The sequence below is a fragment of the Acartia tonsa genome, chromosome 8 (assembly GCF_053477335.1).
Source record: "Acartia tonsa isolate MP-2025a chromosome 8, ASM5347733v1, whole genome shotgun sequence".
In the NCBI taxonomy this organism is placed as follows: Eukaryota; Metazoa; Arthropoda; class Copepoda; order Calanoida; family Acartiidae; genus Acartia; species Acartia tonsa.
The window spans coordinates 7519737-7532803 of NC_137267.1; the positions used below are offsets into that span (position 1 = coordinate 7519737).

The 13067-nt window shown below is 38.1% G+C and overlaps 1 protein-coding gene across 1 annotated transcript; it reads right to left on the bottom strand.

Annotated features, from left to right (window-relative positions):
* Positions 1–4305: 4305 nt before the first annotated feature.
* Positions 4306–10936, bottom strand: LOC145325642 (uncharacterized). The gene is made up of 3 exons (XM_080168601.1): positions 10645–10936; positions 5913–10256; positions 4306–5708 (listed from the first exon to the last, which is right to left on the bottom strand). Exons 2-3 carry the CDS (start codon positions 10003–10005, stop codon positions 4306–4308), a joined length of 5496 nt encoding a protein of 1831 aa, XP_080024727.1. The 5' UTR covers positions 10006–10256; positions 10645–10936.
* Positions 10937–13067: the final 2131 nt, after the last annotated feature.

Consider the following 13067-nt stretch of genomic DNA (forward strand, 5'->3'; position numbering starts at 1 on the left):
TGCCTAAATTAACGAAAAAGCTATCCGTTTCAGACGGACGGGCGGACGTACAGACCGACCCTATTTATAGAAAAGCTTTGCTTTTAAAAAACGAAAGTGCCTTTTTTCCATGTTAACAACTCTCGAACAGCCTGAATTATGTCAACTTAAGTATAATATCGTTAGACTGTCGATCTTATGTCAGCTATGGTAACTTTTTATCATAAACATGTAGTCGACGTAAAATTGGTCAATTATCGGGAATAGTCCCTTTCGTGGCAACGCCCCTTAAGGGGTGATTCGTCGTATTTGTAAAATGGCTTTTTATAGGTTTTTTTTGGGGGTAGGTTAAGTTATATTGGGTTAGGTGATTGCCCCACAGGGTTAGGAAATTGGCCCCGCAGGGTTAGAGCCCCTCGCATTGGCTAGAAATAGGAGAAAAGCTACTGTGAAAAATACGAAGAATCGCCCCCTTAAGGTACGTTGCCACGAAAGGGACTATACCCCAATTATCTATTTCCAAAATAGTAGGTCGATTTTATGTAACCCTTGACTACTTAATATTACACTAATATTTTTCTGATTTTTAATGTTAGAATAGTTATTTCTCGCATCGTATTATAAACGGCTTTCGTTGATTGTACATTTTTATATTTGTAGAAAGCTGGATATAATACGATGCTAGACATAGTTTTTTTTCGTATGGATGAGAACCGGTTCCTATCCACCGGATTCGAATGAATACGAGAAAATTCTTTGTCCACAGCCTTTTGGAGCTTCGCTCCTACAGGGGAGTCCTCCTTTTTTACCAATAAATAAGGTATTTTTATCGCCCTAATAGAAATAGCTTTAAACCTGCAAATGATACGACTACTTAAATAATATTCTACTACTTAAGTATAAAGAATTCGCTGAATTGTAAGAATACTTTTAATTGTACGTACAGGTGTTTTGGCACACTTTTTTCCACTAACGACCATTCTTAGTTCTTTTTCTGACGTTAAATAATATAAGTTATATTTTTGAACAAGTGTTAGTATTATTTATTACAAACAAAGACTTAAATTTTGTTAATAAAATCAATAATTACATTTCATAAGATTTTGATATCCGTTAAAAAGATAAGAAAACGTTTTTAAAAAAAATTTGCCTCTTTAGGCTTCTGTTTAAAGTTTCTAAAATAGTAATTTGTTTATTTTGGTAGGACATAATTCATTACTTATTTCTTTTAATAAATAAAAATTTGGACAAAATGCCTTCAAAAGTCCATCTATTGGAATTAGAGAGATCTTCTATGACATTGATCTATTCAAATTTTAAGTTGTGTGTCTAGAGACCCAACGCCTCCCTAAAAGGAATAAGGAATAATCAACAGGCGAAATAAATCTAAAATATAATTAAGTGGGGCAGATTTAAAGGTCGTCCACTTAATGTGTTGATCCCCAACGACAGCTAATAACACGTATAGGTTTCGTGATTTTTTCTAAATAATTTCATTGTTGGTATAAACTGCTAAAACCTTTTTTAAAAATCTAATTGTTTTTTTTATGAAATTAAGATGTTGTCATCCTTGTTAAATCAATTATTTTCATCTGAAATTTGATATAAGAAATGCGTTTGACAATATCGCAATAGATTTTTTAAAACAAAAGATTTATTATTATCTAAGACTTTGTAGTTTAAAACAATAGTACATAAAACGGAATATTGTATTTCACTATTTTATGATTTTTTAATTGTTTCGGTACAACGGCATTTGGCTGGCCGTTTACCAGATCTTTGCGTACAGACGTACCAAACCTGCTACTTCCCACAAGAGACAAAACCAGCATAGTTACTAATACAATTTATTGTATGAAAACGGTCATGCTGAAATAGAAAATAACAAAATTAATAATCAAATATTAAAATGTTAAATACATGATAAAATAAATCTTGTAAAGAGAATAAATCTTTTCTTATTTGGATCAATCGTCTTTTTAAATAAAGTAAATATTCATTATGAGAGGTTGCGTGCATTCGAAATTATATTGAAAATATATAAAATACTAGGGTTACTTTTTATGCTTAAAACTAATCAAAAATTAAATACGAGTTTGAAATTCATAAACAAAATCATTATAGACTACGATTAAAATATTCTGATACAAAAATAAATTAATTACTTGGTCTAATTTAAGTAAAAATGAAAGATTAATTTGCCGTCCTTTAAAATTCATTCCATTCCATTAAAAATGCTTAAAGAAAGAATTCTTACCGAAGTTTTTGTTCCTGTAAAGCCGGGAAGCAATCAAAGGTATTTTTCAGTACGGACAACACCACAATTCTGACTATTCATGGTTTTTCATCACGCATATGATCCGCACATTTTGAAAGAAAGATCAAAGATGGCTACGCTCGCTTTGTTTATTATCCATGCGCAAGCATTGTTTTGAATGCCGCGTTCAATCATGAACATTTGAATTTCACCGCTTTCCAAACTGACATTAATGATAAGGAAAACAAAAGGATAAAGGTTCGAGTTCACAAACGCATCACACTATTATACTTCCGATACACACCCGCCTGAAAGTGGGGAATCGAACACCACACTATTCAATTTTTTCAACTTTGTGTGCAGACAATGTCCACAAAAGTCACAATTCAAAACCACATAAATTACAAGAGTTTTAAATTTTGGCCCTATGGCCTCAAGTTTGATAGTGGTAATATTCACGAATACTCGCACTAACACAAAATGACACAATTCCACAAAAATGTAGGAATAAAGGAATAGGAAATAAAACATTCTTCATTGAAAGCTTACACATTCACTACTCACTCATAACACTTATTCTCATGGCCTCACAATTTTTTCGAAATAAACAAATGATTATTTGAAATTGTTAGACCATGTAATGCAATACATAATAATAATTTCAATAAGTACCCAAACTTTAATTAGGTACCTAATCAATAATAATGATAATAATAATATTCTTAATATTAATAAACTTAATGCTAAACATATTCTGCATTAATCATCAAATAATTAATTCAAACTTTTAAATAAAAGAAGAACAATTACTTAAAAAACTTCTTTTCAAACAAATATTTTTTGCTAGAGAAAAGTGAAAATGCATACGTAAATCTTTCTTCGATCAAATCTTTATGTAAAAGATAGACAAGAAACAATCCTTAAATCTAGATAAACAGAATAATCAAATAAAGTAAAATTATCCTTAATCTAAACATATCATCAAAATAAAATATCCTTATATCTAAGAACATATAAAAGAACTGTATTAATTCATCAATAAAACATAAAAATGAAAGTAAAATTGCATTTTTGCATATGCGAATTTTAAATTAAGCTCAAAGTAAAAGAAAAGTCTCAAAAAGTGTTTATTTGGCAATTTCTCTTTGGCTGAATAGATAATAAGCTTTTCCGTGTACTTATTTATACAGTCTTCTTAAAATTAAGAGCAATTGGGGCCTCAGTTTAACCTGAACCTCGAAAGCTAGCAGATCAAACCGACGCACTACAATTATAATAATGCCACGTGCGACGAGTCCTGTTAATGGTTATGTTTTGTTTCTTTTTTGTGTAACCGTGAACAGGATTCCTGGCGCGGGGCTCAATTCACGAACATTTCTGAAAAAATAGAATGAAAAATGTTCCAAATTAAAATCCTGAAATAAAGAAGGAATCAAAGAAATTATGAAAGAATCTTTTTAAATCATCAGATATTTTTTAAGCTTTAGTTTCCATGCGATCTAGGTTGTTCGGCCGAGGAAACAGAGCTGGGACACCCTGGATCGCATGACTATTGGGCTTTATCCTTCGAATTAATCAAACGAATCAAAGTGCATCTGCTATGTTCATGAAATTACTGCTTTTTTTGTTTTTAGGTAATCTTCAGAACGAAATTAAAATATAATAATCTTAATATATAGTCAATATTAAATTATTTTGTAATGCGTGTAATATAAAAAGATATTTTAAATGATCAAATGTGTTTCATTTATATTCTTATCTGTATGTATCATATTTCATGTTTGTTAAACAAGAAACGACAATAATGCTTCGCATCCAAAATTAAAAAAAATACGTACCTAAGATTTTTTACGCGAAAAAATCCCAGGTCCCGATCAAATAAATCCGTAAAGAAAACTCATGTATTCGAATAGAAAACTTTAGTTTTATGCGTTGGAAATAAAATTCTGAGCTCATTTATAATTTTAAACGAATTTGTAAGGAAATCTGCGTCAATTATAAAATAAAAAAATATGCAATTTGTTGAAAGTTTAAAAAATACGCGATAAGAACGATACTAATAAAAATACTTAATCGTCTTGGGAATCATCTTGGGGTAGGTTTACTTTCAACAATCGTCTTGAAGAAATCTCGTTATCCGTGGCTTCAACATCATCGGACAATTTGAAACGGGCTACAACTGTACGGCCACCGCCTCGTACGTCTTGAACTCTGCCGAGGCGAAACTTCTTAACCAAGTTGGTGCACCCGTCGACAAGAACGACATCTCCAACGCTCAGCGGAACTTGATTGCGCCTCCACTTTACCGTGCGCAATATCTCAGGCAGCAGCTGCTGCTTGTAGACTTCATGGAACTGTCTAGTCAGCTCCTCCAGATGGCTTAAACGGCGTGTAATACGATCTCTGCAACCGGTCTCGAACGAGCAAATCCCGTCGTTAGCTCTGCCACCCAACAAATCAGCAGGAGAAATGATTCTCCATGTATTAACATCATTCCCTTGTGTAGCATAGCTCAAGGGTTTAGAGTTTAAAACTCTAGCAGTTTCAGCAGTCAGCAGCAACAACTCGTTGTGGTTGACAACAGCTCCACACAACTTCTTATTGAGGACACGCTTGACCATGGCGACCTGGCGCTCAACACTTCCTACATACGAATGAGCGCCAGTCGGTACAAGGTGCCACTCAAAACTCACATCAGATTTCTTCATAACTTCATCAAGTATTCTTTTCGAGCCAAGAAAGTTGGTGCCGTGGTCGGTAGTCACGACTCTGGGCATGTTGTAGAATGCTTGAAGCTTTCTGAGGCCAATAATGACAGCCTCAGTACTGTAATCCAGCAGAACATCAATAAACACTGCTTGTGTAAAACGACAACAAACAATTAGCAACCAAACCTTGTACTTGGCTGGATTCTTTCTGGTGCGGACCCCAGGCCTTGTGACTTCCATCGGGCCAGCAAGGTCCAGATGGACATGAAAGAAGGGAACTGAAGATTGTAACCTGTCAGGCAGGACGTCTGCCATAGTTGGGGCTGAACGACGTGCATACTCTAAACAACAACTGGAACATGACTTGACAACCTTCATAGCTTCCTGGCGGCCACGTGATATCCAAGCATACCTGCGACTCTGTACCAAAGTCTTTCTATGACCGGCATGGCCAAGTTCATCGTAGGCCTGCTGTAGGAATAGTCTGGCCAAGTTATTGTGACGATCAATCAAAATAAGGCCAGGGGAATCCTTAAACAACTTTCTCTTCCCCTCGGCTGCTGCCTCCAAGGCCTCATCTCCACGGGAACGCATCTTGAGGACTCTGAATTTACGAACAGGATAATAGCCATTATTACCAACGATAGGCCAGTACACCTCAGTCTCGTGATAATAAGGTTGAAGACTATCATATCTACCTTCAGCCTCCATAACCATCTCCTTCTCCTGGTTGTATGATGCCAGGAACAAATCACACACCACATCTAGGTAGGTAATTGAAAAAGTGTGATTGCTATAAAACTTGGAATCAACTAGCGGCTCTTGTCCAGCTGGAACCGAAACTCCCGTCGGCTCTTGTCCAGCTGGAACCGCAACATTCATCGGCTCTTGCCTGGCCGGAACTCGTTTCTTAACAAGCAACAACTTAAAACAGTTGGCAGCTCTGATCACCGCCTGCATAGTTTTACGTGCCTGCCTGTAGGTACGTCGTGCTAAAGTTCTCCAGAAATCAGTATCAACTACCTGGACGGCCATACATTTCAATCGGACCATACGCTGATTCATCTCAGCCTCTGGGATGGGGTGATTTACTTCACCCGCCGTCTTTACAGGCCACTGGTCCTGCTCCAGGCGCAGCCATTCAGGCCCATCCTGATACCTGGATCCTGGTGAAACATCTTGAATGGTACAGGCACCTCTGGTGGCAAGATATGCAATGTTCTGATCTGTTGGAAGCCAGCGCCAATCCTCTGGGCTGGTCAGCTGTTGGATCTCACTCACACGATGACTGTTAAATATGTTTAACATCACTGATTCAGACACAATTTGCGATATAGCGCAAGTGCTGTCGCTAAAAAACATCTTGCCTGCTACTGCAAAGGGCAGGGCTCGGACAATTGCATCTGCCAATCTTGCCATTAATAGACATGACAATAACTCAAGTCTTGGAATAGACTCAATCTTAACAGGAGCCACACGACTCTTGCCACTACATAAAATCACTTCAAAGCCTCTGGCCGTTGGCCAACGTAGGTAGATGATGGCTGCGTAGGCTGAACTTGAAGCATCAGAAAATCCAATGATGGTTGGGAGCCCCAATGGCTCATCAGGAACTAAAGAACGTTGAAATGGCACATCTGCAAGCTTAGCCCTGTCGGCTAAACTGTCCACAAAATCATCTCTCAGCTTGGCAGGCACATGTTCATCCCATGATACGCCACTAATGCAAACCTCCCGAAGTATAAGCTTGGACTTCAGGAGTAGTGGGCATAGGAGGCCAAGGGGGTCGTATAACTGCTGTACGACCCGCCAAATCTCTCTCTTCGTTACACATTCTGGCATGGCTCTCCATAAATCCAACAGATCAAGGTCCTCAAGCAATTTTCGGCCCTTTATCTTGGCGCCATGATTCACCCGAGCAGGTAAAGTAAGAACATCTTCTCTGGGGGCCCATTGTATGCCCAGTACCTTAACAGGATCAACATCATCTCCAGAATAAATAACTGATTTAAAGCTGAAGTTGCCAGGTTCAATCATTTCCTTCAACTCTTCGACCATTTTGACGGCTTCTGGCTTGCTATTATGACCGCCAGTATGGTCATCAATGTAGGTACACTGCTCCAGCTTGATAGCTGGAGCATCCTGATGCAGTACAAACTTGGAACCGGTAGGTTGTTGCTCACTTCTCCACAGGTCCTGCTTCGCAACTACCTCTGCTCCCTTAACGTATTCAGATCCATAAACATCATGAACATCTTGGCGGCTGCGCCCTCCAAAAATCTGTGCTGTCAATCTCAGGGCTGTGACGGCAAAATCGCCTGCCAATTTCTCCCCAAAGTTAACTTTTTTGGTCAAGTAAACTTCGGGGTTGGCATGTTCATCCTCTGCAAACCACACTCTCTTCAGCTGCGAATCTTCATACGTGGCCGCCAAAGAATTGTAAAATTTACAGACATCACACACGCAGGCACACTTGTAACTTCTGAACCGGATAAGATTATGAAACAAAGTGTAGGTAGGTGGTGGGCCGTCCATCATAATATGGTTTAAACTTGTGCCATTGCAGGTCAAGCTAGAATTTGCGCAGATTCTCAAGGGGGTGGAAATACTATCCTTGAAGGCCGTCACTAATGAATTAAAGTATATTGGCCCTTCATATGCTAAGTCTTGTGGCGTGGCTTTGACATACACCCCACGGGACACCGCCTCCTTGAACACCTTCACGAACACGTCATATTTGCCGTTTTTTAACATGCGCCGGCGATCACGAAGCGCTATATTATACGCCTGCCGCGAATTGTTCGGCAGCGTATGTGTTGGCAGCCGATATGGATAAGCTGCCGTCCACTCTTTCTTCACAAGATCCAATGTTAAACCTTCCTTTATCAGATCCTGTTTTCGCTGATCAACGGCTGACTTGCCTGTGGCAAGTGCCAGGCAATGCCTGCAGCCCGTGCATCCACTGCACAGCCGCGGCGGCTGCACGCCTAACGCCTCACTCGATAGGAAGTCCATAGCTGCAACTTCCAACTTAGTAACTTTACAAACAACTGGCTTGCTAACAGGTTTTCCATCGGCTGAAACAACAAGGAAACCTGTACCAAAAATGCTGCGGTATAATCTTGACTCGCCGATGAGTTTATCCGCCGCTGGGAACGTCGTGGGCGTAACATGCCCGAGGAGAACATCAAGTGGTCCATTAACCAATGAAAAATCTTGTGGCCTCATATCAAACAGAGCAGCTGCGGCGGCTGGGTCCATGCTGCGCAGCCCATCTGTATGTCCAATTGTGTGCACAACAGCTGCTTCCATAACATGCTTGTTCTTGTTACGGTCAACCAGGCAGAGTTTAACTGTTGGGCATGACTGAACTTTGCCATCAGCCATTGAAATGGTAGCTACACGTCCAGTAGAAGGCAACTGCAACTTCTTGGCAATAGACTGTGTAACCATGGTGAGGTTGGCACCTGTGTCCCACATCCCAGACACAGGCACCTTCCTCATGTAGACATCCAGGGCATCCAACTTCTGGAGCATCAACATGTAATTATTCTCACCCAAAAACGGCGCTTCATACACAGCTGAAACCTGGGCGACGGACTCATGGAGGAGGGAGTTATGTTTCTGTCCACAATTGTTGATCCTGCAGCCTCCAAGCTTCTCAGCACGCGGACACTCTGAGGCGCGGTGCCCTTTATTAAGACATAAAAGGCACCTGCCGATTTTCATCACAAAATCTTTCCGTTCTGGAACAGACATGGTTGTAAACTTCGAACATTTAAACAAAAAATGATCTCCACTGCAGCCGTCTGACGGACAGGACTGCTTCTTCTTGAACTTGCTAGGTGTACCAGGTTTACCTACGGCGGCCGCGGCTGCGGCAGGATTACCTTTCCTCTTGGACGGCGTGTCCAAGCCGTGACTGGTACGCATCAATAATGCTCCACGCTGCTGTTCTAGTATATCCAGCAGCTTAGGCACGTCGGGAACGTCCATTGACCCGAGTGCAAGGTCGAGCTTATCCTGAAACTCTCTTGGCAGTTTCTTGGATAACATCTCCAACAATAAAACTGTGAGCCATTGGCTTGTAGAAACTGCATCCTTACCATCAGCCTTGGTCATCTGCTCGAGCTGGTTGATGGCACCTGAGAACTCAGCAAGAGCGCTAACAATCTGGCCGCTCTCGGACAATTTACCTTTCTTGTCCCAGCTGTTGAATATACACAACATCTGTCTGGTTCTGGATTTGAATAACTGGTCCAAATATGTCCACTGCGCTGCGTGCGTGGCAATCTGTTGCAACTGCAGCCTCAGCGGTTTATCCTTCATAACTCGTTCACAACTCAACACCATCTGCAGGTAGCTGGGCTCATATCCAGTAGTAAGCTTCTGGAAATTCTCCTTAAATTGCGCATAAGAAGATTCTTGCCCATCAAAGCTGGGAAGGAGTTTTTCGTCTAGGCGTGGCATGTACCCATGAGACGAAAACATCGGACTGGCAGCAAACGATTGGGCGCCAAATGACGGCAGCATAGGATCTACCGAGGCACCTGAGACTGGCGTGACAGGCTCTTGCTTAGCCTTTGCCAGCGTCTCCATCAGTTTAGTCATATCACTAATAATTTTAGTTGGTAGAGGTATATAATCACCTTTAATGACTTTCACTATTTGCCTGCAACGTTGCTGCAAACTGTTTTTGTGAGCTGCAAGATCATCACCAAGAACTAAGACCTCATTGTTTATCGCTCTTAGCTCATCTATGGCACTTAATGTAAGTTTTAACTCGCTATAGTTCTTTCGTGCCATGATAACGTCACTATAAAAATCCTTTAGGTTAATATCATCTTGGATTAACACATCCAGCTGTTGAAGACCGCTCATGGTACGTTCCAGATTTAGGTTCGCATCATGGACAAGGATGCATTCCTTGGCGAGATTAACATTAATGTCTGCAGTGTCTGAAACTACCTGCATCACTCTGGCTAACTCTGCGGTTATCACTTCAACTGCCATAGGCAATCTGCCCGACAATAATTCATACCTAGTCTTTTTAGGTGCCATTTTCACTTTTGTTAACACTGATTACAACTATAGTCACGTGTAGAATTTTATTCACATTCAACACATACGGTAACTGTCACTGGCTTTGACTGGCTGACTGGACTTCTTACCGTTTTCATTGTTTCGGTACAACGGCATTTGGCTGGCCGTTTACCAGATCTTTGCGTACAGACGTACGAAACCTGCTACTTCCCACAAGAGACAAAACCAGCATAGTTACTAATACAATTTATTGTATGAAAACGGTCATGCTGAAATAGAAAATAACAAAATTAATAATCAAATATTAAAATGTTAAATACATGATAAAATAAATCTTGTAAAGAGAATAAATCTTTTCTTATTTGGATCAATCGTCTTTTTAATTAAAGTAAATATTCATTATGAGAGGTTGCGTGCATTCGAAATTATATTGAAAATATATAAAATACTAGGGTTACTTTTTATGCTTAAAACTAATCAAAAATTAAATACGAGTTTGAAATTCATAAACAAAATCATTATAGACTACGATTAAAATATTCTGATACAAAAATAAATTAATTACTTGGTCTAATTTAAGTAAAAATGAAAGATTAATTTGCCGTCCTTTAAAATTCATTCCATTCCATTAAAAATGCTTAAAGAAAGAATTCTTACCGAAGTTTTTGTTCCTGTAAAGCCGGGAAGCAATCAAAGGTATTTTTCAGTACGGACAACACCACAATTCTGACTATTCATGGTTTTTCATCACGCATATGATCCGCACATTTTGAAAGAAAGATCAAAGATGGCTACGCTCGCTTTGTTTATTATCCATGCGCAAGCATTGTTTTGAATGCCGCGTTCAATCATGAACATTTGAATTTCACCGCTTTCCAAACTGACATTAATGATAAGGAAAACAAAAGGATAAAGGTTCGAGTTCACAAACGCATCACACTATTATACTTCCGATACATTAATATTATTAATTTAAATTATTTTTGTTATTGCATTTCTTTTATAAACTGTATAAATGCACCAAAGCGTTAACAACTGACAAACAAATAGACAGACAAGTATGATTTAAAGAACAGCTTCATTATGATTTTAAAAAGCATATATACTTTATATTGTTACAGAAAAAGTAAATTATAGAGGAACTTCAATACTAGAATACATAAAATGTAACGTTTGAAAACACAACATAAGAATAATCTAGTAATTTATTGATGTATAAAAATATATGGCTGCTATGCGTAGCTGTCTATATTTAGTGTCCTAGCAAAATGGGGATAGATGTCACTGCCTTTGGCCTACCTATTCTATTTACGTCAGGAAATATCCTATACCCCATCTCTTTTCTAAGGGTTTTGTCCCCCTTCCCTTTTTCTTTATCTTTTTGTCAAGAGAATTTGTAGGCCAAAAGCTGTGTGACATCTATCCCCATTTTCCTAGGGCACTAAACACAGCTACAAATATATGACTGCTACGCATCCAAAACATTGCATAAGCTACTGGATGACCTTGAACGTCTAGCATCCTTTGTATTACATAACAAAGAAATAAAATCAATAATTTCAAGCGGTAATTAGCAGGGAGGGAAGGGACATTGCACTGTTTATTATACTAGTCCCCAAAGTTTTATTAGAACGGTTTTTTTTCGTTAGCGCAATAACTTTAAGGACTTTTATTGAATTTTAATTGGTTGGTTTATTAAGATGAGTGTCCAAACGTTTCAACGACTAATTGTAATCTATATAGTGTGTATCATCATAGGGGATGTACATTGTACATCATTTTATCGGCCATTGTCTAATCCCTTTAGATCCTGAGTAATTAGAATATGAAATCAAAGATGACAACATTCACAGAAGCGCAGCTGTATATCTTGACAATCAAAGTTTAGGACCAACTCCCAGTTAAGGAACTTAAGGAATAAGACAATGGATGATAAATATACATATACATTATACATTCTTAATAATGATGCATAAAATAATCCATTCTGTACTTTAAAATTACTCAAAGTTTTGGATCAAACAATAAAGAACTGATAGTAAAACATTGGATACCAGTATAATTTTCAGTCCAATATCCCCTTCCTCCCGGAAATTCCTTAATCCACACACCCCCCCCCCCTCTCTAATGACATAACATACAAACAGACCACTTTATGATTAATGATAAGTTTAAATCCTCTATTCTTTCCAATAAAACAAGGATGTCAACGTCCATAAAAGCGAAGCTCTGAAATGAAAGGACAAACGAAAATTAAGACTTGTAGAGGGTCAGAACTGAATAAGCAGAATATTAAACTAAACAAAATTGTAAGCAAATTTGTCGAAAAACAGCTTCAATACATGACACTGTTTGAGGACATGCTTATATTATTTGGACTTGATTATAGAGATGCTTCGCTTATGATATTGTAACTTGTTGTAATAGGAATCAGTATACAAAAATCTGATGAATCGGATAATTCTAACATACAAAAATTTGTATTCCAAAAAGTAAAAAATCAGCATGTTTTAAATGGATGTACGGATTTTCTGGTAAAGATTATAGAACTGCTACGCTTCCCAAATCATATCTAACTGTATTGGAATCATCATGCAAAGTTTGATATCGATAGGACAATTCTAACCTGTTTAAATTAACGAAAAGAGCCAACCGTTACGGACGTACGAACCAACCCTAATTATAGAAAAGCTTCGCTTTTAAAAATCTTTTATAACTGAAATCCTGTATTTTTATTAGGAGTAGTGTCATATTTCATCAAGCTATATAAACATTAATAATGGCTAGATATAACTATTAAACAATTTTAGTATTGTATTCTCAGTTTGATTCAAATGTACATTAGTTTCAATATAATGATTTAAATATTAAAGTAAGAGGATGTCGTCTATTTGTGTGTTTGATGCGAAGGATTTCGAAAACGCTCCCCCCAACAAAATAATAGTATTTCCTATTGTGTTTAAAACTAAAATTGAAATTGTAGGGTCGACTTCAAACCCCTCCCCTTTTTTTCTTCAAGTGATCCTATATGCGTAGCCGCTTTTATGCTTGTATAATAAAAAATATTAATATGTTTGTCT